The following is a 25,607-nucleotide window of genomic DNA, read 5'->3' as shown; positions in this document are numbered from 1 at the left end:
GACGCAAAGAGACTTACAATATTACCTCCTACCATATTGGGTGCTTCTAGAGCTTCAGCCAGTCCCAACATCCTTGTGCTGGTTTGAGCAGAGCCTGACAAGCCTAGTGGCCAGCAGAAAACTAGTTTCTCTCATACAGAAGTTAATACCCATAGCAAAACAAATTCCAGAGGGCCGGTTGTGCCCTGTTTGCTGTCAGATCCAATCTTTTGACAACTAGCTGCTGCATCAAGAAATCTATTAGCCTTATAGGTGCCACAATAAATTTTTTCTCTCTCTCCTTTTCTCTTTCTCCCTACCCCTTTTGCCTCGCAGAAGGCCTTTCTGCTAGTCTTAAGCCACTGCTGGATAGACTAGATCAGTGTTTCCCAAACTTGGGTCTCCGGCTACTTTTTGAACTACAACTCCCATCATGCCTCGCTAGCAAGACCACTGGTCGGGGATGATGGGAACTGTAGTCAAAAAACAGCTGGAGACCCAAGTTTGGGACACTGGACTAGATGGTAGATAGGGAACCTGTGGTTCTCCAGACGCTGTTGCACTCCCAACTTCTATCATCCCAGACCATTGGCTGTGTTGGCTGGAGATGATGGATTTTGAGAGTCCAGCAACATCTAGAGGACCATAGGTTCCTCACTTCCTGCAACAGACCTTTAAAGGGAAGACTCATTCTCAGGAAAAAGTGAGTGACCTACCGCGGAATGGGAGAGAGGGGCAAACCATCCAATAATAAGTGAAAATAGATCTTTGCCGTGGGTCAGTTTTCTAGCAGGTAGAAATATTCAATGGAATAGCACATGCCCTCTTGTAGTGCCTCTTGTCAGTAAATCAAGTTGGGATTTGTGCCGAGTAGGGGGTAATGTTTTGGTATCACGCCTCGAGCTACTGAACACAATGACACACTGAAAAGAGGCTGAAGAAACTGCTTTGAGTCCCTTATCCAGCGAGCAAGGGGTTTCTCAAAAAAAAAGCTTATTCACAAAATTGCTATATTGTAAATGACGTTGGTTCCTCTGCCTCCATTGCAACTCAGCGCTAAGTTTACCTGGAAGTAAATCAACAGAGTTAATTTCCAGAATATGTGCTTAGGAGTGCAAGCATGGCTCAGCTCAAAGGGCACCAGCTGCAAGTTTTGTCTAAGCAAGCCAATAAAGTTCAACAGGATATTCTCCCTCACATGAAGTGTGAGATAACAATAGGCCTGAAGCAAAAACCCTTTAAACCATGGAAGATTTATTGCTTGAAATGTTCCAGAAGCGCAGCATCTTGGGGTACATTCAAAAGTGTTACATTTACAGTATGAACACACAGAGACAGAGCTGAAGGATCCACATTCAAGTTAGTGCTCAACCATGAAACTCATTAGGTGACCTTGGACCTATTGCTTGCGTGTGTGTTCTCTCTCTCTCTCTCTCTCTCTCTCTCTCTGCCTAACCTACCTCACAGGGCTGTTGCAATGATAAAGGGTTGGGGGGGGGGGAGAGATGACACAAGTTTGTGGGCCTGAGCGCCTTGGCGGTGTGGAAGCAGGATAAAAACTGCATGTCTTTATGTTAGGAATGCCAGCTTAGAGGAGCTGGATCCCATTCATCAGTCATGATATGCTCCTGTTGGGTTTTCTGCAACAAAAGGTACAAACTGGAAGGGGTGTCTCTGTAGCAATAGGATTGTTTCAAGTGTGTGGCCATCTTCTCCCCAAGGACAGCACCCACACAAGCCCTACATGGGCGAGAAATAACGCAGCAGTTCGTGAGACAAAAACTGTAGAAAGCGATGGAGGCAAACTTTCCAGACTGTGGCAAAAAAACACCAGTAGCTGCGCAAGCAAGAGGCAGGGGGCACCACAACGCTCGGTGCCCCCCCCCCCCCAACTAAAATATTTCTCCATGGTTGGTCTAGCTCTACAATCGAGATCACATGCAGAGCACATGAAGGCATGATCCTGCACCTCAAGGTCCCTTTCTGAAATGGCTGTTCTTCATCATGCCTGTGACCAAGAACACAAGCATGTTGTTGAAATCAGTAGTACAAAGTTTAATTAACTATCTGATCTACAGCTAGTACAATTATCCAGTGTTTCAGGTTCATTCAAGTAATTACAGTACTTTACACCCTTCAGAAATTCAACATTGCCTATACAGTATACACAGTAGTTTAGGCTTCTTTTAAGGCTTTCCAAAGTTTAGCACAAAATATATAAGCACGAAGGTTTCCAGAGAGATTGCTGCCACTGCACTCCAGGCAAACCACTCAATGCTTCTTCTTAAGTTTCCAGCTCATAGTTTGCCTAGAGGAGACAAACCATGAACCTGGGTTCAGATGACACACTAAATCATGGCATGATCAGAGCAGCAGCAGCAGCAGCAGCAGCGAAGGACAGTGGTCAGTTTTCTCTCCAGGAACCCTCAGGCACATGAGCTCATGCTGAGGCATGGTTTGGCTTAGTGTCATGTCAACCAGTTCACTCCAAGTAGTAACTAATATATAAATGAGCATTTATCCCATGAACACAACCCCTTCACTCTTCCCCCTTTGTGTCATTAAAGCAGGGAGTCTTTAATTAACCATCCTTGAAAATAGCCAGGATATTGAGTAAACTTCAAACCCTAGTTTAAGATCCCAGCCTCTTCCGAAGTTCCACAGCTCCTCGCTTCAGATAAAATGGAAAACTATGGTTACTTAGGTTTCCTTGTTTGGTTATAGCTCATTTGAAGGGAGAAGCAAAAGGACAGCATGCACAGCCAAAAAGCTTGTTCCGATCTTATGTTGTTGAGATATGAACATCAAACCAGCTCATTGTTTACAAAAAGAAACACACACAAAGGCTTGGATCCAGACTTTAGTCATTACCATAGGCCTATTGAAATCATGACTAATTTGTCCCCTTGTTTTCCATGGGTCGACTTTAAGCATAGCTAAGTCTGGCTCCAACTGAGTAGATTTACAAAAGAAAATACTGATAATGGCTCAGCACAGCAGTTTGCTGCCCAGAATTCTTTTCCCTCGTTCAATGCGATTTCAGTAGTCAACGAAATTCCAGCTGTACCAGATTCACAAACCTGGTCATTAATGAGATGCAGTTCATTCAGAGTCTTACATCCGTAAGCTTCTTGTTCTTTGAAAAGGCTGGAAAGGCTTTTTAAACGCCCACCCCAACAGCAATGGTCTCTGTTTGCTTTTTTCTGGAAACAGAACTGCTTCACTTTCAGGAGTAGGAAATCGCTCCTTGTACACCTCAGGATAGGATTTCTGAAACTAGAAAGGAAGCATGCAAAGATTAGCTAATGAATTTATTCGGGCCATTTGAAAGTGACTTGCTTATTCAAGCAGAACATGTCCAGTCTCTGACTACAAGGGGGGGGGGGGGGAATGTGTTCATCTCTTGCCAAACATTATGGAAGAGGAACTTAACTGCATAACAGTGCTGTGCTGGGAGACTTTTGTTCCACTCTTTGCTCACTAACATCTGGGGTCCCATCTCATCCCCTCGTGCCTTTCAACATCTACAGAAAGCTGCTGGGAGAAGTCATTTAGAGGTTTGGGCTGAGGCTTCATCAATATACAGATGGCATGCAGTTAAACTTCCATCATTTAATTCTAGGGAGGCAGGTGAGACCTTGAGCCATCTGGGGGCAGTACTGAGATGAAAGAGGACTCAAAAAGCTGGATCTGTATCCAGATAAGAGGAAAGTACTGCAGCTGGGGAAATCTGCTAATCTGCATGGAGATTTGAATCTGATGATGATGGGGTGACACTACAGTCTGTGAATAGGTACAAGGGAGCTGCAGGTGGCGTTGCTTGCCAAGAGTGCTTTTGACTGGCAAGGGCTAGGTCAGTAGTGCAGCCCAGTTTCGGAAAAACAGTCCTAGCCACTGTGATCCACCCCCTGGTTAAATCCATCTTAGATTACAGTAATACTGTGCCTGAAGCTCTCTTGCAGAGGATTTGGAAACTGAAACTGCGGAGCAATGTGGTAGTGGGAACCTTTGCAAAAGTTGGGCATACTTATCTTATTCTCACCTCTTGTGTACTGGTTAACTTGGTCACCCATTTCCCCCCATTTTAAAGTGCTGACTTTAAAGTGATAACATCTGGGGGATGTTATCTGAAGGACCAATACACCTGTATGAGCTGGCCCAAGCATCTGATAGCCTCCTCTCTGGGCCTCCAGCAAGAGCTTATAGGGATTTCTCAATGGCAACACCCTTTGAACTCCTTCCCCAGGGAGGTGTGTGGCCTCACCATTGCTGGTCTCTTTTTTAAAAAACAAACCAACAACCTTTAAAACATGTTTATACAAGTCTGCATTTGGCTAAATAGTTTGTACTCAGTGTGTGTGTGTGTGTGTGTGTGTTGTAACTGTATTTTCTTTTTAAAAAAAATTCAATGTGAAACTTTTCAACGTACAATACAATAAAAGCCAAACTAATCTAAATAAAAACAGAAGAGAAAACAAAACACACTAAAATATAAAAGAAAGAAAGAAAACAAAGAGGAAAAAGCATAAGAAAAGAAAAATACTATCAGAGGGGAATCTTAACCCTTGTCCCACACAAAAGGTGGTGGACCCTTTCTGGCTCTCACCTGTATTTTCAAGTCCTGTAAGCTGCCTTCTGAGGGCTGTGAGCCCTAAAAGGGGAATTAAACCATTTTTAAACTGCCTCATTCTGGAGAAGTTCCACATTTTCACTACCCTCAAGTTTGTAACTGATGACGTCTCAGCCATGAAAGTACGGTGTGTTATTTAACACCACACAAACTGCATTTAAACCATAAATTGGTATAACATTTCTGCTAGGCAAGCCTATATTTAGGGACCTTACAATACAGTGGTGCCTCGCTAGACGAAAAGAATTCGTTCCACGATTCTCTTCGTCTAGCGGTTTTTTCGTCTTGCGAAGCAAGCCCATTGACAGCTTAGCGGATTAGCGCTACAGCTGTCAAGCGGCTTCCAGCGATCAGCTGTTAAGCGGCTTATCAGCGGATCAGCTGATAAGCGGCTTAGCGGCTTAAGAAAAGGGCGAAAAAAACAAAAAAAAACCTGTGGGGGGGACGCAAGATTTTTTTGTCTTGCGAAGCAACCCCATAGAGAAATTCGTTTTGCAAAGCGCCTCCAAAACGGAAAACCCTTTCGTCTAGTGGGTTTTCCATCTTGCGAGGCGTTCGGCTTGCGGGGCACCACTGTAATGACATCCCATACTGTCATGTGAACCAGGAGGCCTATTATGTCTAGAAAGGGTATTATGGTTAACAAATGGAACCCAGTTGGTTTTGCCACATCCTGAAGGCTATCAGGCTTATGAGGACACAGAAGCAGGTTTTTTTTTCTGTTGGTGGCACTAGTGTTGTGAAATGTTCTCCCTGCTAAAATAGAGCACACCACTTTGGTATTGAAATTCCACCAACTCTTGAAGACATACCTATCCTCCTCCTAGTCTCCTGAATTGAACCTCTTGCTTTTACTGTTGTTGCAACTGTAACACTGTTTTAATAGCCCTGTTTATGATATATTTTAATTATGGATACAAAACTACGTGCATTAATTAGAACCAGCATGGTGTAGTACTTAGGCGTGTCAGACTGGGAGAACAGAGTCACAGAATTGTATAGCTGATCGCCTTAGTCCAAGCCCTGCAATGCATAAGCATCCAAAAGGGAGGAGGCAAACCCAGACCGGAAGAACTGGCACTTGTAGAGCTGAGATATGAGACAAAATGTACATATTCTTCTCATCTGTGTGTGAGGGAGAAATTAGCCTGCCTTCTCCTGCCAGAAAAATTCCTGTCCGTGCCTGAAAGACCAGAGCTCCAGTTCCAATTCAGCCATAAAGTTCACTGGGTGACCTTGGGCCAGTCACAGTCTATCCTACCTCGGAGGGTTGTTGTGGAAAGCATGTATGCTACCCTGAGCTCCTTGGAGGAAAAAGGTGGGATATAAATGGAATAAAGAAGCGATTTTAAAAACAATTCTAAATTCCGTACAGGGCCCACACACATACAGAGCTGTGTTTGTTGTGGGGGTGAGGTGCTTGAAAAATGACTGGGAAACCTCCCAGGACCAGGATCCTGGTCTCATGTAAAGAGAGCAGGGGTGGAGATCCCTGGTCCCTAAACCACCCCTGCTTTGTAAATGTTTCCCTTTACAAACATCAAGGTGTTTTTTTCTGTAGCACTGGTGAGAATATTTGCATATGCAATACGTATGCTCTTGTCACACAAATATTTACAGATGTTCTCATTGCCATGAAAATCTTCCAGTGAGTTTACAGGATCAGAACCAACACAAGCAGATTCAAAGGCGAGAGATAGAAGGGACAGGGGAAGAAACGAAGACCGGAAGATGATAGATAAGAGTAAATATCACATCAAAATCCTTTTTTGGGGGGTGGGGAACAATGTGAAGAGGAAAGCTTTAAAAGATAAATTTTGACCATTTATTTTACCTGCTTCAACTTTTTCTTCTTCTCCCTAATGGACATCTCCCGATTCATCGCAATTTCTTCCAACAAACCTACCAAGGGCTCTTGGCAGCCATTTGTTCTTTGGTGTTCAAACTCATCTGCGCTGATCTGATGACAAAACGACGGTGCAGGCAAGGTCGAATCTGCATCAGCGCCTGGATATTTTATCTGTGTTAGAACAGGTGGGAGGTATGCTGAGAAAAGGAGCTTAAATTTTGGTATCCCAGGATAAAATCTTTTGTGCACACCTCTCTCGATGGTTATGATTTGAGATCAGGAGATATACACAACCACCACTGCAGGACCTTTAGGTGCTATCGCTTGCTTGTCAAATTCCCTCTTGCCAGAGAGATGCAGGAGCAGCGAAATATTTTTATTTTGCCAGGCCTCTCTCCACAAGGACCTATGCTCGTTTTAGAAATCGCCTTGTCTTTTGTGCTGTGTTTTATTAACTGCGCCTTTCATCTTAGCTTTTCAGAACAGATGTTGTAAGCCGCTTTGGGGACATGGTTGAAAAGCAGCACACAAATGCAGGAGTAATAGTAAAAAATAAATTGTGTGAGAAAGACATTTGCATCTTGGCTTGCGGGTAGATGCCACTGGATGAGTTATTTTCATCTTGTGTTGCAGGTGATGCCAAAGAATTAAAGGATTAGAAAGGCGCTTCCAAGGTCCAGGACTGGGATGGGAGAACTTTTTGGCTCTACGGATCAGCCCTGTGGGCCAAAGTTGACAGGTAAGCACTGCCACCCACCTGTCAAAATTCCTTGCATGGGAATTTCCAGTAGAGGGCTGGCAAAGCAGTTGTTTCCTCCATCTTCCCACCACTTGACGGGCACAAGATAAATAAGGCAAGGCCCAGCGCTAAGCAAGTTCAGCTGAGGTGAAAGGAGAGTAAGTAAAGGTAGAAAGGTAAAGGACCCCTGGACAGTTAAGTCCAGTCGAAGGCGACTATGGGGTTGCGGCGCTCATCTCTCTTTCAGGCCAAGGGAACCGGCATTTGTCCACAGACAACTTTCCAGGTCATGTGGCCAGCAAGACTAAACCGCTTCTGGCGCAACAGAACACCATGACGGAAACCAGAGCACACGGAAACGCCGTTTACCTTCCAGCCACAGTGATTAATTTACTTGCACTGGCGTGCTTTCGAACTGCTAGGTTGGCAGGAGCTGGGACAGAGCAACGGGAGCTCACTCCGTTGTGTGGATTCTAACCACTGACCTTCCGATCGGCAAACCCAAGAAGATCAGTGGTTTAGACCACAGCGCCACCCGCTGTGATCCTGCTTACCACTGGGTTCCGGCTTTGTGTGGTGCTTCCGAGGCTCCTAACAACCAGCTGGCTGCCGGGTGCTTTGGGAGCTGCACAGATCAGACCTTGGGCAAGCCCAGCTTTCACCTGTGAAGGGGTGAGTGGCTATGTTTGGCACCAAACGGCCTTGCAGCCCCAAACGGGGAAGGCTGGTGGGCCGCCAAGTGTCAGGAGCCTGAGTCAAGCGTAAGTCAGCAATAAAAAACAAGGTTAACTATTTATTAAAATATTTTAAAAATTTTTTTAAAAAAACTAAGTTACGGTAACTATTTACTCAAAGAATCCAAAACAGCTCAGGCCTAGTGATTCCAGGGACTTCCCAATAGGACTTGCCGCAATGAGGCAGTTATGAAGACTGAAGGTCCCCACTACCCCACCCCTTTCTAAGGCTCCTCCTCTAGAGGTTGTTTTCCAAGCAATCGTAAAATGTGTTGGCGCACAACCAATCTCTGTTCTGCTCTTTTCATTTCTGTCTTTTTAGGGGTCGCACCTTGGATTCTTCAGCAGCCTGACTCCACCCCTTCCCAGCCTCCGCTTCAGCCTGGGAGTCTAAACTGCTCTCTGCCACAGCCTCTCCCTGCTCACTAAACCCTGTTACCTCTTCTGCTTCCGACACCTCCTCCTCCCAGTCTGCTCCCTCATTGTCATCCCACCACCAAAGCTGGTGCCTCCTTCCACTCCTCTGCAGCCAGCGAGCCTATGACACCATGACTGGCCTGCAGGCTGGAGGCTCCCCATCCAGTGCAACTTCATGGTCAATTCAGGATCCACAACATAGGATGCAGCTACTGCATCCCTGGCAGATGGCCATTCGACCTCTGCTTAAACACCTCCAGCAAAGGAGAGTGCACCACCACCCCTCCAAAGCCAGTCTGTTCCACTGTTAAAGCAGTTTCCGCTATTAGTGTTGGCGCTGGCACCTGCTTCCCTGCCAACTTCTATGCACTGGTTCTCGTCTGGAGCAACAGAGAACATGCCTCTGCCATCTTCTGCGAGGCAGCCCTTCTGATATTTTAAGACTGCTATTGTGTCTCCCCTTTGCCTTCTCTTCTCTAAGCTAGATAGAACAAAACTTGGTTCTATCCTGGTTTCCCTCCTCTGGGCACACTCGAGGGCAGGGGAAAGGGAGCCCTGCATGGGTCACTTGTGTTGTGGGAACATGAGGAGAGGGGTGGACCCTGCCATCATCATCTGAGGCCCTTCTTCAAGTGTCCCTCTCACACAAGAGGTCTGGAGGGCAGCAAAATGAGAATGGGCCTTTTCTGTGGTGGCTCCCAGTTCATGGAATGCTCTCCTCAGGGATGCCTGGAGCCTTCATTCAACCAGGCCTTGGGATGATTAACATTCTATGGCATTTTAAATGTGTCGCTGGAAGGTGGGGTCTCCACCCCTGGTCCAATTCTCTTTCACACACAGCCTTTTCCCTGCACACTGTCACACATGTGCCCTTCCTCCTCATCCAACCTTGTACCCTACCTCCCACCCCACGTCCAACTGACTGAACTGGAAGCAACCAAGAAGCATGAGGGAGCACAAGCCCTGCCGGTTGTTCCCGTTACCATATCAGCTGGGCAACTGGAAGGCGTAGGATGGAATCTTAGTTATGCCATCGCGTGCCTCTGCTGTCCCTTGCAAATATGATTCCTTCATCCTTTCCCCCCGCCCCCAGCTGTTTGGCAGGCCATGGGGAAATGCTAGTATGGGGTTATTTTGATAGTGGAGCCCTGGTTGGGCAATCTGTAGCAGGCTATAAGAAAGGCCTGAAAGAGCTGCCTGCTGCCCACAGATGGTCAAGAGGCTCACAGGCATTGATGGCCAAAGTCTGGCAATGGAAAATATGGACAAAACAAACAAGAAATGTAGCAATTCTAGAACAGCAACCTTAACAGTACAAATGCTCAGAAATAAGACCCACTCAATTCAGTGGTGCTTACTCCCTGATAAATGCTTATTGGATTATAGCTACATGTCACTTTATTTGTTGCATGAGAAGAACTGGTTTGGTTTTAAGAAGGTAATAAAGAACTGAGTTGGGGAGAAGACATTTCTGTTCTACAGCTCTCACCTGGACCCTTTGGAGATGTGCTACATGCTCCTCTATTTTAGCTTTCAGGGCACAAGGTACGCTTAAGATCTCTTGAGATTTGTCCATCAAGAATGACACCAGTTTAGCAGCCAGAAGCTCATCCAAGTCCACATCATCCTTGGAGCAAAGAATACAGCGAGAAAAGGACTGAACCATCTGAAACAAAGAGAACTGGTTATCACAACAACACTTTCTTATTCATGGGTCCTCCCCATTCTTGCCATACCAAACACTCTCAAAGTGGCTTGCAACAGGGGAGCACAGACTTCAGATTTTCAGGAAGTACTTTGTGCTTGACTAGAACCCCCCAAATCCACCAACAGGACCCAGGTGCAAAAGATGTACACTTTGAATTAAACAGCAGGGTGCCTCTGAGCAGCTGCTGAGCCCAGGGATTTGTTTCAACTTTCAGGACCAATCTCAGCTCACAGACCTTTGACACACAACAACATTCCTGGCTACCTCCAAGTTTTCTTCATTTCAGCTGCCTAATGTGCATTAGGGGAGTCATTTTTTTTTAAAAAAAAAGCTATTTGAGACATTTTTGTCTACCTACTGTACATGAGCCAGAGATCCACCAGTGGATCCCCATCAAACACCTGCTGACCCCTGGGCTTCCTGGTTCCATCCACCCTCAAAGATGGCTGAGCACTTTTGTTCAGTGCTGGTGCCATTGAAGACCTGCTTCCAGAATTGTCAACAGCTGAACAAGACAGAAGCTGCCACTAGGGAGGGGGAGGGGAGAGGTTTCCTAGAGAAGGCAAGGTGAAAGCCAGGCTGCAACCTGAGAATGAGCGCCAACAAAACTGGAGGAGAGATTCCTCCCCCTGTCCTGCCCTTCCCTATCAGCTCCCACTCCTTGCAGCACACAGTATGTCTGATGCTGTGCAGCAGGAAATGCGTGAGGAGAGAGACAGACAGAGGGCAGCGATGGGAACTGGGTGGGAGAACCCACAGCTGCTAACTCTTGTCAGCTCTATCAAACACACAGCGTCTGCTGCAGGTTGCAACCTGGCGGTTCATGTTACACAGGCAGAGAAAGGGAGAACTTCCACGCCACACCCTCGGTTAAATACTTTGCTGCTTTCTTTTTTGTAACTAAGGATAGTCTTTCCCCCAAAGCAATTCCAGGAAGATTTCGCAAGCCCAGCTCGGTCTCTCAGTTCCCAGAAGACGCTCACCAGCGTTCTCGTCCCGACTGTATCTGAGAGGGGTGGCAAATCTTTATTTGAGCCAATCCTGGCCAACAGAGTCATCAGCAGCTGCAGCTTTCGGCGGTTCGCTGGCGGAAGGAGGAGGCAGCAAACCCGCAGAGCTTCAATGGCCAGCTTCTCTTTCTGCAGGAGACCTGGGTCGGAGAACATGGCAGGAGAGCACACTTAAATGCTGGACGCTTCTCATAGCTTATTTTCCAAAGGGGGGGGGGGGAGTCTAATTCTTGCAGGCAAGACACCTGCTGGCACACTATTCTATGTTTACCAGAAACCAGAATCGCCTTGTTAACCATAGTTTGCAAATCAGCTCAAGCTCTGGCTATTTGCAGTGAGAAACCTCATTAGCTTTAACCATAGTGAGTGGCAGGGCACAGAAGAAACAATAATCTATTGTTGAAAGGCCGGGAGGGAACTTTGTGACCCTGAAGAGAGGAGAAGGAAGGAGAATTTGAGTCCAAGGCCTTCTCTCAGTCCTATAACCATAAGAGACCAGCAGTATCACTTCTACTCCAAGCCAAAGTCTCTCAGGGCAACATGCAAGTCAAGTCTAGGCCCCAACCAAGCCTTATCTGTCAGTTTTGCTAACAGGTTCTCTCTCTTAACTTTTCTCTCCCTCCTGATTGGCTGACACGCCACCCAGTCTCTTCTGGGTCTGCAGGAAGATGACCCAAGGTCTGTCCATCACAGAAGTCAAGTACATATTCATCTCCCACTTTCATTGTCCTCTGTTGCCGCCTTTCTCTGTGGTTTCCCGGCACCTCTTTTAAATTGTAGGCCCCTTCAGGGCAGGATCTAGACACACCTGTTCTTTGCATATAGATGCTACTATATATAATAATTACCATGAAGAATTCTCAAGATACTAATGTACATAAATCTCACATCCCATTCCAAACATACCATTTAGCTTTCCAGTCAAACTCTTATCCAACAGGTTTTAAGGGGTGTGTGTGAGAGAGAACTATATAAAGGAGACATTAATTTCAGCCAAAATGAAATGTCAGCAAGCCCGCAGACTAACCATAAAAAGCATAAAAAGGTACATATACCTCTAAAAAGTGTATGTACAATTCACAAACATATCCTTCATACATCTTTTTTTTATTTCAACACAGAAATCTTCTAACTGATGGAGAATGCAAGCCAAACTCTGCCAACTGCATGTGAAATAATGATGATGATTACAGATAGGTAGCCGTGTTGGTCTGCCATAGTCAAAACAAAAAAAAATCCTTCCAGTAGCACCTTAAAAGACCAACTAAGTTGGTATGAGCTTTCGTGTGCATGCATACAGTGTATCTGAAGAAGTGTGCATGCACACGAAAGCTCAATGATGATGATGATGATGATGATGATGATAATAATAATAATAATTTATTTCTACTCTGCCTATCTGGCTGGGTTTCGCCAGCCACTCTGGGCGGCTTTTAACAGACCATTAAAAACAGAATAAAACTTCAAACATTAAAAACTTCCCTAAATAGGGCTGCCTTCAGATATCTTCTAAAAGTCGGATAGCTGTTTATTCCCTTGACATCTGATGGGAGGGCATTCCACAGGGCAGGTGCCACTACCAAGAAGGCCCTCTGCCTGGTTCCCTGTAACCTCACTCAAGTCAAACATAATGTTCAAAGTCATATTAGCAGAGACAACATAAAATAAATTCTATATAAAGCCTAAGTTTTCACTCCTATAGCCCAGTGTGGCTCCCAGAGCCAGTGTGGTGTAGTGGTTAAGAGCAGTAGACTCGTAATCTGGGGAACCGGGTTCGCGTCTCCGCTCCTCCACATGCAGCTGCTGGGTGACCTTGGGCTAGTCACACTTCTCTGAAGTCTCTCAGCCCCACTCACCTCACAGAGTGTTTGTGGTGAGGGAGGAAGGGAAAAGAGAATGTTAACCGCTTTGAGACTTCTTTAGGTAGTGATAAAGCGGGATGTCAAATCCAAGCTCTTCTTCAGTGGTAAATGGTTTTGAGGTTCAGTCCATAACCTTGCTGCCCTGCACTGATAGATCGCCGAGCCTAGCATATTCTAGGTACTCATAACCTTGAAATCAGCAGAACCGGCCTAATTAAGGTTGCAGGCTTCCTCATTTGGCTCACAAGATGGTTCTGGCCATGCTAAATGCCCTGGCCCTACAACTGAGCAATATATGAACTCACTATGGTAGAGCATGAGTATTGCTGGGGCTTGTATAGAGTACTGTGCATGGGGCTAATCACGGGGGATTGCAAATCACTGTGCCTTTGATTTCAAACTGCATGAGCAGCACATGGTTGCCTGATGAACCATTTCCCCATCCCTGCTCTAGATTTTGCCTAGCTCACAGCCAGTGCAAAAAACGAAAACACGATGCAAAAGTTTTAATCTCTTTTGACAATCTCCCAGAGAGAAGCTACGTGCATTGACTGCCGCCCTGTACCTGGCCAGGAGAGGTGGCAACTGCCCTGGCCCCTTGCAAGGATAATTAGCAATAACTGCATATGTACTGGAATAAAATGGTGTGCCGGAGCTTGGCTTCCTGCACAGGTGTGGGAGAAGGCGGCAAAATTGTTGTGCATTTGTGACAAATCCAGTAGCTCAGGGTTCACTCCCAGGGCTGAGTGCGAACCGCCAAATAAATTTGCGGTTGCAGGCAAAGACAAATGGCAGCAGCTCTGAATCACTACGAAATGATTCAGTTCCCACATCACTGCAAACTTGAATTTCAAAACATCTGCTGAGATAGTAAACACGATCGTTCACGACTGGTAAACTCTGACTTTAACAGTTATATCTTTGGGGAATTAACATAACCATGTTCAGGATGCAGTAGATTACTAGAGTTTCAAGAAAACCGCAGTAGCTGCAACCTTTCTGCTCTTCTCATGTGCACTGCCTCCCTGAAAAGAGGTTTCATTTCCAGGCTTGGGAGAAATCCCAGGTCAAAGTTCTTCCTTTCAAACCATAGCCATGCCTCCAGCAGTGGGGTAACTTTACACCTACATGAGACCTGGGGCAACCAATCCCCCTCTCCACTCAGACTGACACCCTTCACGTCCGTATGATTTATTGTGCTTTATATTCCTCTGGAAGCCGCCCAGAGTGGCTGGAAAAACCTAGTGGGGCACTGGCACTGGTGGGGCACTGGCAGTGTTCTTCCAGGGGCATTGGGAGTGAGAAAGGGTCTCATGGTAATTCACAAAGCCCTAAACAACTTGGGCCCAAAGCACCTCGAAGTTGCCTGATTGCTTATGGAATCTTAAAATTGCAGAATTGGAAGGTACCCCCCCAAGGGTCATCTAGTCCAACCCCAGTCATGCAGGAATCTCAGCTAAAGCATCCATGACAGGTGGCCACCCAACCTTTCATGGAAGGAGAGTCGACCACCTTCCGATGAAGTCCATTCCACTGTAAAACAACTTATTGTCAGAAGTGTTCCTGATGTTTAGTCAGAATCTCCTTTCTTGTAACTTGAAGCCATTGGTTTAAGACCTGCCCTCCAGAGAAGGAGAAAACAAGCTTGCTCCCTCTTCCACGTGACAGCCCTTAATATATTTGAAGATGGCTATCATATCTCCCCCTGGAAAAGACCCTGATGTTGGGAAAGATGGAGGGCACAAGGAGAAGGGGACAACAGAGGATGAGATGGTTGGACAGTGTTCTTGAAGCTGCTAACATGAGTTTGACCAAACTGCGGGAGGCAGTGGAAGACAGGAGTGCCTGGAGTGCTCTAGTCCATAGGGTCACGAAGAGTTGGACACGACTAAACGACTAAACAACAACAACAACAATCATATCTCCTCTCAGTATCCTCTTTTCCAAGCTAAAAATACCCAGCTCCTACAACCATTCCTCATAAGGCTTGGCTTCCAGACCCTTGACCATCTTGGTTGCCCTCCTCTGCACGTGTTCCAGCTTGTCAACATCCTTCTTAAATTGCGTTGCCCAGAACTGGGCACAGTATTCCAGCTGTGGTCTGACCAAGGCAAAATAGAGTGGTACTATTACTTCCCTTGATCTGGACACTAGACTTCCATTGATGCAGCCAAGACTAGAATTAGCTTTTTTGGCTGCTGCATCACACTGTCGACAATGTTAAGCTTGTGGTCCACTAAGACCCCTAGATCCTTTTCACATGTACTGCTAATATGCCAGTAGTGTCCCACCTCAGTTGCTGAGATCCTTCCCAAATGCCCCTGAAGTTCAGTCAGCCTTTATGTTTTGGACTACATCTGGAGAAGGTTGGAGAAGACTTTGGCAGGTCATTCTGTGACTCAACAGTTCTCTCAGCCTGACTAACCAACAACCTCAGGGAAATCCCACGGCCTGGTTGAAGAGACGCATCTTTACAAGTTTAAAAAACCGGGGGGAAATAGTCAAAGAGTGACAGACCTCCAGAGGGAAAGAGTTCTTACCTAGAACATTGACGAAGAGATCAAAAAACTGGAAAGTGAGAAGAGGCTCCTTCATGTGGCCGTAGTAATCCGCTATGGTTCTGAAGACATCTCTTTCAAATCCTGAGTATGTCGGTTGTTTCAGATCCGGACACCTGGGCCCTATTGTGATGGGGGCAAAGGACAGAGAAGAAATGAATGGCTTGTGCTGGCCGACAGACATTATTAACAGTTACATTTCTACTCAGTATTGGTGTGTCCACGAGAGCAAAGAGGAAACGGACAAATTATTTGACAGAAGGGGGGAAATGTGTGACATTCATCAGATCGGAGTAGGCTAGAATTCTGCCTCCTCCTCAGAACACTTTTTTCTGACCAATGAGTAACCAAAGATTTCTACCCTGAAAGCCAATCAGAAATGAAATTGTACAACCCTCCAACTCGATGCAAGAGCCCAGCTTTTCGCCAGACCAGTCTTACGCAACTAAAGAACTTCAATGAATCAATGGGCACTTAGTATTTCAAGCTTAACCCTTCATATAACCCCATATACACATTAAACTCTTATACACTATACACAGAACAAACCCTGCCCCAGTGAATTCTCCACAACAAACTGGGTTGGCAGAGATGCTGCTTCTCAGTATTACTTTCCCTTTTAGGATGGCAATGTGAGGAGAACCACATGGCATATACTCTGGCATAGTGGGCGGGTGGGGGATTTGGCCCGGGGCTTCTAGTGGCTCACATCCCATTGTACATGGAGGGAGATCTTCACAAAGATTGCTTCAGATGGAACAATCACAGAGAAGTAGCTGCCCATATCAGTCAATGCTGGGTAATGGTTGATCATGTGATACAACATAGCAGGCCAATGCCCAGCATGAGGATTTAAGATGAGGACTACCACACAAGATACCCATAACTGATGAGCAGCCAATGTTTCCAAATAAGCAGCCAAGCATCCCAGAGCTATACATGTGAAGAGGAAGAGGAAGGGGTAGGGCTATAAAGCTGCTCAGCTGGGGCTTAGCCAATGCTGAAGCAGAATCCTAACCTATTGTGCTCCCTGTGACTCCATGCAAGACAGTTTTCTTGTCGTCTTGAACGTCTTGATCCACTGGGCAGTTCCTAGGGCTCTCCAGTAATACAAATTAGAAGTCAAGGTAGTAGGAATGGGATACTCTACAATGAACTAAGTTCCACCCATGTGAGCTTGGACTTCTGTCCTTACTGAGCAAACAGGGAAGGAACAACACTATGCAGCGTGTGGTGATGAATGAAGCCTTATTGACCGAGCAAGTTGGAGTTAACTCTCTATTAGCAAAAACAGGATCTGCACAGGAGTGTCAGGCCAAACGAGCACAGTGGCTCTTCTCCAGCAGGTCTTGCCCACATGAATCAGTTGCTAAGAATGAAGGTTTCTGCCTTCCCACAGTTGCCTTACCCTCCCCCTACCCCGGGGTCTTCCCAAGCAATCTGAGACTACGCCTGTCTCTGCTCCTCCCTCTTCATACTTCTGGTCCTGGGATGCCGGGAGGGGAGCTTGTCACAGCAAGAGGGGGAGACACCAGTGATCCTTCATCAACCCGACTCATCTCTGCCTCTTGGCCTCCCTCCTCTCTGCTTCAGATTCCGCCTCTGATTCTTGACTTCTCTCTGCTCCACTTTCCCTACTCCCTAAGCCCTGTTGCCTTCAGCTTCCAACCCGTCCTCTTCCCAGTCTTCTCCTTTTTCTCCCTCTGACCACTCATCGGTGTCCTACTACCAATCCACGGGCTCTGAGCCTTCTTCCCTTGGGGGTTCCCCAGCTGGTTCGTCCCACTATTCCTCTGCGTCCAACTAGCCTGTGACAAACAGACGGCCTCACACTGCGGCTCATAATGATGAATGAAGCCTTATTTGCCCTTGTCAAAATGGCTTTCTTAAAACAGAAAAGGGGGAGGAGTTTCCCTATTCACACTGAAATCAAACTGATACTTACAACTTGCCAGACACTTCATTGCCGATAGAACCCAGTGAGGCAGCTCCTCTGCAGTGAATAGAGATGTGAGAATTTTCAAAAATCGTTAAATAGATCAACACTGACTTTTACGAAGCAGAGGAATGGATTTACAAGCTACAGGGAAGCCTCATCCAGGAGCTCATCTACAGCCATAGAGTCGTCCCAATCAACTCCAGGGTGGTAGCCTGGCAGAAGGCTTTCTCTATGGCAACCCAGGTTTTGGAACTTCCTCCCAACAGGGGCACATCTGGAATCTTTGTTATACAGCTTTCAACAAAGCCTGCAGACTCTTCTGTTTACCCTGGCTTTTGAAAACTGGGGTGTATATTTTCAGGACCCGCCTTATTTCTGTGATTGCAAGTTGTTTTAAAAGGTTTTCAACACTGTGCTTTAATTGATGTAACCCGCCCTGGGAACTTCGGGGAAAGGGCAGGTAAATAGTAGTGATGATGGTGATTAGGACAGCAATTTCCATCAGAGAAGTACACAATACAGTCTCCGCCTCAGTCTTGAGCCATAAGAAAGAATGGCATGTATCTCTGAGGACAGACATAGTCACTCTTTGTCAGGGTTTCTCAAACTTGGGTCTCTGGCTGGTTTTGGACTACAACTCCCATGACCCCTAGCTAGCAGAACCCAGCAGTCTGGGATCATAGGAATTGTAGTCCCCAAAAAATACTGGAGACCCAAGTTTGGAAAACCCTGCTCTATATCTTTGGAAAGTTTGTATTGGCGGCAGCTGCTCATTTCCATCCCAAGAACCACTTCACATACGGCACAGGTGGAAACAACTATGTCCTACTTAGACCCATTGAACCCAAGTTAGTCATGTCCATTAACTTCAATTGGCCTACTCTGAGTAGGACTGCCATTGGATCCAAGCCAACACCTTTGCAGAACAAGTGCTATTAGGACCCTCGTACCGGTATGCCCCACAGAGGACCTTAAGGTCCATAAATAGCAACACCCTAGTGGTCCCGGGCCCTAAGGAAGTTAGATTAGCTTCAACCAGAGCCAGGGCTTTCTCAACACTGGCTCCAGCCTGGTGGAATGCTCTGTCTCATGAGACCAGGGCCCTGCAGAATCTGATTTCTTTCCGCAGAGCCTGTAAGACAGAGTTGTTCTGCCTGGCCTTTGGCTTGGAGCCAATTTGATTCCCTCCCCCTCTTTCTATTTTCTTTCTCCTCCTGTGATGAGGCTGCATTTTAATATTTTACTGTTTCAATATTTTACTGTTGTATTTTAATCTTTTTTTAAAGTTGTATTCATTCAGCTGGTTTTTATCGTTGCTTCTTGGCCGCCCTGAGCCCGGCCTTGGCTGGGGAGGGCGGGGTATAAATAAAAATTATTATTATTATTATTATTATTATTATTATTATTATTATTATTTGAACAGGTTAGTCGCTTGTTGTACAATAAAGGTTTCCAATTGACCTCCATTTTTTACATGCATAAGGACATGTGTGTTAATAACAATAATAATAAAAATTAAAAGTAAATAATAATACATTATAATAAAAACGTTTGCAGTGGATTACGATCTGTTAAGCAGCCCCCAATAGCAGCAAAATGCTTCAGCAGCACAGGATCACCTAGGTTAGCTCATGTAGTCTAGCATCCTGTTCTCACAGTGGCTAACCAGATGCCTGTGGGAAACCCACAACAGGACCTGAGAACGAGAGCCCTCTCCCCTCCTGGTGTCTTCAGCAACTGGTATTCAGAAGCATTGCTATCTCTGACCATGGAGTCAGATTAGCCATTGACAGCCTTAACCTCTGTGAAGTTGTCTAATCGTCTTTTAAGGCCATCCAAGCTGCTGGCCACCACGGCTTCCCGCAGGAAGGAATTCCGCAACAATATGCTGCAGAATCACCATAGTGCAACAAAGACCTATGTGCACAAATGCGTCAAGTTTGGAAACAGGGAAGTATTTAATTTTGCGGAGCGAGAGGGAGCCTTCTAAACAGATGTAACTGCAGAAAAACAAAACTCATGCTGCCTTCAGATTACACGCCCACAGATTATGTCCATACAAAGGATGTGTCATGGGGGAAAGCCAGCCTTAATAAGAAACAATTACGCCATGTTTGTGGGTTGTGTACTTAGCTTCAAACAGGTTGGGATCACATAAAAGGAAATTACTCAGCAAGGTGATGTTGAATCATGAAACTTTAACACTTCTGCTTATCTACTTAAAGGTAAAGGGACCCCCGACCATTAGGTCCAGTTGCGGACGACATCTCGCTTTATTGGCCGAGGGAGCCAGTGTACAGCTTCCAGGTCATGTGGCCAGCATGACTAAGCCACTTCTGGTGAACCAGAGCAGCGCACGGAAACATCATTTACCTTCCTGCCTAAGCGGTACCTATTTATCTACTTGCACTTGGACGTGCTTTCGAACTGCTAGGTTGGCAGGAGCAGGGCTTGAGCAACAGGAGCTCACCCCATCGCGGGGATTTAACCACAGACCTTCTGATCAACAAGCCCTAGGCTCTGTGGTTTAGACCACAGCACCACCCACGTCCCACTTATCTACTTAGATGATAATAAAGAACAGCCTGTCTTTTAATTATGGATTTGTTTACCTCCATAAAAATAGTGTACAGTTACCACCTAATGCTCTTACTGGTTCAGAATGTCTTATGGAAAGGACATGAAGTTGTATTCGTGGATAACTTATCAGAAATCATTCAAAAATATACAATAGTCCAAACTTGAGAAGCCCTACAAACAACTAAATAAATGTAAATAACATGACACTCCCCAATATACTCTTTAATGGTATATAGTAATTTTCTTCTTCTGGGGAGAAAAGTCTAACTTTATGATTCAGCTACAGAATGTTCCTCCCCTCTCCCCGCTGAATTACCATATTATCAAGCACAAATCCTAGAAAAGCTGTAACAAACTAAACAAATTACTCTACTTACTTGATTTATCTTCTAGGATGACAACCCCCTGCTTGTTAACATTATACACATTCTGAATTATATGCTTTGGATTCACAAGTTTAATGTCCAGCATGTCATTCAGAGAATCCAAGCCTAAAGTCTTTTGCAAGCTGCAATAAGAGGGTGGGAGATGGGGAAACAAATAGGTTTATCAGACTAGCAGCACAGTTAGTTGTAGAAGCACCGCACATCACAAGGAAGTACTTTTACTGGAATACAAAAAGTTCAGACAGATGCAGTATTTTTTAATAGGCATCACAAGCCGCCTTGAAGCTCGCAATACCAATAGAAAAAGCAACATTCTGGTTTAAAATGAATGCTTTACAGCACCCATATATTTTAGATACATGTGACTATAATGCTGAGGTTGCATGTCATAATGAAAAACCCGTTCTTACCCATCAAAGTGCATTTTATAAATGCCAACCTCCCCCCAGTTAGGAAAAACCAGTGAGAGTGTCCACACGCTAGTTTCCCCACCTACTCTAGAGAACGAAACAACCCCAAAATAACTAAAATAACTAACCAAAATAACTAAAGGCATCACACACCACATTCCAGCAATATTCTATAGTAAACAGTGGTACCTCTAGAACAGTTTCAGGTTAAGAACGGACCTCCAGAATGAATTATTTAACCCAAGGTACCACTGTATTATTATTATTATTTTTAAAAAGCTGGGCATTGCAGTTCAGGGGCTTGAGTCAACAAGCCAGCTGAAAAAAGGCAAAAGAATTTCAGTTTATGGATTACTGAATTGCTGACTTTGTATTTTCTTAGTGGCAAGTTGGAATATTTATTTATGCATGCATGCATGCATGCAAAGCACAGCCTATTGCTTTCTGCTACTTACTCTCAGCTTAGGTTGACAGAGAAAGGTTCATGCAATCTACTTACTGCGATAGAGTCATGGACCTCCATATATCTTCCAGATTTGATTCTGTTAGTTGTCGGCGATGTATGAGTTTGCACGTTGGTACTTCTCCAATTGCAATACTGTGACGTTTGAACCACATTTCAGAATTCTACAAGAGACGAGAAAGATAACAAGTTTTAGTACTGTATATAATAATTATTTCCCTTAATAAGGACCCTAATCCTACACCGATCCAGAGATGTTAGTTGCAAATAATTGCCAATTCTCCAGTACATTTCTAAGCAACAGTGTAGAGAAGATAATGTGTCCTACATGCTAGTGCAGAATTCAGCGGCCAGGTTGCTCACCGGAGCAAGACAGTTTGAGCATTTTACACCGATCCTGGTCTGACTGCACTGGCTACCAACTGGTTTCTAGGCCCAATTCAAAGGTTATAGGTTTTGACCTATAAAGCCTTAAACCTCAAGGACCACCTCTTCCCATTTGAACCTACCCAGACCCTGAGATCAACTTCTGAGGCCCTCCTTCATGTGCCTCCTCCTCGAGAGGTCCAGAGTGTGGCAACACGAGAACAGGGCCTTCTCTGCAGTGGCTCCCTGCCTGTGGAATGCTCCCCCCAGGGACGTTCATCTGGTGCCTTCATTATACACCTTTAGGTGCCAGGCAAAAATGTTCCTTTTTAACCAAGCCTTTGGTTGATCTGATTGACATCCTATGCCCTTATAAAATGCAGCTCTCTTTTTTTTGGGGGGGGGAGTTGTTATTGGGTTACTGTCTTTATTTTGATTATATACATTGTTGTTTTTCTGTTGATCTTTCCTGTGAACCGCCCTGACCTCTGGGTATAGGGCAGTGTATACATTCAATAAATAATAAATAGTAAGATTAACCATAAACTCTTAATTGCTGTAGGGAAGGCAAAATCCATACCACACCATATGTCGTGAGTAGGATTCCTTTCCAGCCCCTGCAACTATTGACTAATCATAGTCCATAGCAATTATGTTCTCTACCCAGAGGGAAGAAGGGAAAGTTGGTGATGACAATACTAAAGCCACAGCCCAGGATTGCCTGGTCCACACCCAGGTGGAAGTCAGCTCCAAAAGGTGTCAGGGACTGAACTGGGTGTAGCAACACTTCTCCACAGAGCCTGATTGGCTTCGCTGTCGCTCGCCCCTTGGGAGGAAAGAAAGGATGCCTTTCACAGATATGTCAGTGAACAGGAGCTTGTAGTTAGCATCTTCCGCATCAAAATGATATTCATACAGATGGAAATCTTACCAACACGAGGGGCTTCCCTGGGATCTGTTCTTGGAAAGTATCTCTTTCAAAATCATTCCAGTTTGGGAATTTGACAACTTCCTTTCGGTACGGGGATCGTTTGGGATATGGTTTGAGTGGCGAGAAAGGAGGAAATCTAAAATGAAAAACAAAGTGTTAAAGCCACAATTGAGTCCAGCTTGTGAACATTGTGAGGGGCAGCGAGAGAGAGAGAGAGAGGACTCACATCTTCTGGTTGCAATCTAATTGTTTGAGGCACATGTGAAATGTTTACACACTGGCCTTCTTGACCTAGAAGCTGATTCTGGGATGAAACCAACAAAGTCATCAATGTGCAAAACGAAAGGCTGGAACTCTTTCATATCATGCACAGACTTTGTTGATGGAAACAGCAGAATAATATTCTATTGCTCCATCAACATGGACCCTTTCCAGAGCTGGGCTGGTTAATGAAAAAAGTAATGGGCCTCATCTGCACTATAGATTTAAAGCAGTATCATACCACTTTAAACAGTCCTGGTTTACCCCAAATAATCCTGGGAACTGTAGTTTGCTAAGCATACTGAGAGCTCTTAGGAGACCCCTGTTCCCCTCACAGAACTACAGTTTCCAGAATTTCCTGGGTAGAGGGTTGATTGTTAAACCACTCTGGGAATTGTAGCTCTGTAAAAGCAATAAGCGCCTCACAACATCAGCACCCTTAACAAACCACAGTTTGCAGGATTCTTTGGGGAAAAGCATGACTGTTTAAAATGGTATGATACTGCTTTAAATCTATAGTGTAGATGGAGCCAATGGGAAATGCCCACATGAGGAAAGTGGATGGGTGAAAAGACAGGAGCTAGTATGTTCTTCTAGGGAGCAGTTTCTCTCATTAAGTTGCTTATAGAATTGTACAGCAGCTCAAAATTAGTACAGCTCACCAGCTGGAGTGTTATCCTTTGACCCTAAATCAAGTCAAACCACAGACCCAGTTGATAACTTTGACTCTCTTTTCTCTGTCTGTGAAAAAAAGAAAGGGCAACTGACCCAAGCCATTATTCTGAAAATAACAAAGCTAAGATTAAGGCTTTAGGCATCATCGATTGCTGTGTAAATAAGCTTCCCCTATGTGTTCCTATGCTATTTAATTCATTTATGAATCACTCGCCATAAAACATCCCAAAGCAATTTAACAATAAAGACAGCAAAAATAAAAGCAACTAAACTCCCACCTGCAATAATTACTAGGTGCAGGGGGGAGGGGAAGAGAGGAAAAACTGTTTGCAATTGTCCACCAGATGGTGCTCCAAATATATCCATTGTCCTGAAAGTTAAGAAGAACAACATGCTTTGGTAGATAAGATATAGACCACATAAAGTAAAGGTAAAGGTACCCCTGCCCGTACGGGCCAGTCTTGACAGACTCTGGGGTTGTGCGCCCTTCTCACTCAAGAGGCCAGGGGCCAGCGCTGTCCGGAGACACTTCCAGGTCACGTGGCCAGCGTGACATCGCTGCTCTGGCGAGCCAGAGCCGCACACGGAAACGCCGTTTACCTTCCCGCTGGTAAGCGGTCCCTATTTATCTACTTGCACCCGGAGGTGCTTTCGAACTGCTAGGTTGGCAGGCGCTGGGACCGAGCAGCGGGAGCGCACCCCGCCGCAGGGATTCGAACCGCCGACCTTTCGATCGGCAAGTCCTAGGCGCTGAGGCTTTAACCCACAGCGCCACCTGCATCCTATAGACCACATACTTTGGTCTATATATAGACCAGATATAGATATAGAACAACATGCTTTGGTAGATAAGATATTGACCAAAACCACAGCTTCAGTTTACTGCATTGATCTCTGGCAAGTTAATTCACTCTACGGGGACAGCCATACAAAATTCTTAATAAATAAACTGATAAAATAATACCAGACAGCTGAACAATTAACACCAAGCACTGCTGAAATCTGAAAGTTTCTTTACATTTTTTTAAAGAAGGGAAACAAGTTGAGAACCATGCTTTGCCACTGCTCTATTCCATATCCTCCTTGAGTGGTTTTGCCAGTCTGGAATGTGATGCTGAACTATGATAATGCTACTTGCTTGAGCCTTGATGGAAGGTGGAGAGAGAGGCGTGTGTGTGCAAAAGCCTCTGGATTTCTGCATGGCTGGAATGTAGCCAACTGTACAAAGGTTTGAGTCACATATTTTGATCCACCCATTGTTACCTTTGCCCTGCCTTACATTATTCTATAAAAATATATATTTGTTTCATCTTCTGGTACAGAAGCAGGTAGAACAAATGCCAAGAAGACAAATGGAACGGAAGGAAGGAAGGAAGGAAGGAAGGAAGGAAGGAAGGACAGTCCAATAAAAGAGAAAACAATACAGTGGAAACACAATAATTATTTATTAAATTTGTATACCTCCCTTCATACCGGTTCACAGAATAAAAAGATAAGATGCTTACTCAGTATCATGTACATTATGGGAGAAAGCACCACAGGGATACAGTGGTACCTCGGTTTTCGAACGTAATCCATTCCGGAAGACCATTTGAGTTCCAAAACCGGAAACTCAATATAGAAAACTCAATACAGAAGCTGCGTTTCCTGTTTGACATCAAAGGCATGTTCAAAAACCGAAGCATTGACTTCTGGGTTTACAGCGTTCGAGTTCAGAAATGTTCGTCAATGGAGGCGTTCGAAAACCGAGGTACCACTGTACAGGAAAAATACTGCAAAATATATTTTTGGCTCTATGGACAGTCACCATCCCAAACCATGGGTCTCCCAAAGTTGCACCCTGCTCACTTTTAAATCTGGAACTGCCCAACACTGGCATATGGGCCCTGGAAGGCTGGCCACAACGGAATTCAGCCCACAGGTTGTAAAAGGTTTTCCCATTTTGTTTGAAACAGAATAGTTATCGCCTTAATTTTTCATGCTTGATAATACTACTGATAAATACTAACTGGACAAAGAGAGGTTTTGTGTAACTCCTTCCCTAAAAAAAATAGCTTCTAGCTTTTTAAAACTACTTTGATACACATTCTGGGAACTTGGGGCAGGGGGG

At 45.1% G+C, this 25,607-nt stretch overlaps 1 protein-coding gene across 2 annotated transcripts in view; it reads right to left on the bottom strand.

The window, feature by feature from the left end:
* Window positions 1-1,216: 1,216 nt before the first annotated feature.
* The window catches only part of DEPDC1B (DEP domain containing 1B), a 32,994-nt gene continuing 8,603 nt past the window's right edge, over window positions 1,217-25,607 (bottom strand). For both annotated transcript variants that reach the window (XM_083703590.1, XM_083703589.1), the window contains exons 3-11: window positions 22,562-22,697; window positions 21,301-21,428; window positions 20,383-20,513; window positions 17,432-17,479; window positions 15,469-15,609; window positions 11,040-11,206; window positions 9,838-10,014; window positions 6,444-6,629; window positions 1,217-3,255 (exon numbers count right to left, since the gene is read on the bottom strand). In XM_083703590.1, coding sequence (XP_083559716.1) covers window positions 3,094-3,255; window positions 6,444-6,629; window positions 9,838-10,014; window positions 11,040-11,206; window positions 15,469-15,609; window positions 17,432-17,479; window positions 20,383-20,513; window positions 21,301-21,428; window positions 22,562-22,697 — 1,276 coding nt within the window. In that variant the 3' untranslated portion in view covers window positions 1,217-3,093. The remainder of the gene's footprint in view (window positions 3,256-6,443; window positions 6,630-9,837; window positions 10,015-11,039; window positions 11,207-15,468; window positions 15,610-17,431; window positions 17,480-20,382; window positions 20,514-21,300; window positions 21,429-22,561; window positions 22,698-25,607) is intronic.

Source organism: Podarcis gaigeae, assembly GCF_964106915.1.
Source record: "Podarcis gaigeae genome assembly, chromosome: 11".
Classification (NCBI taxonomy): Eukaryota; Metazoa; Chordata; class Lepidosauria; order Squamata; family Lacertidae; genus Podarcis; species Podarcis gaigeae.
Note: the sequence above shows the minus strand (reverse complement) of the source record. Positions and strands in the feature narration are given on the sequence as shown.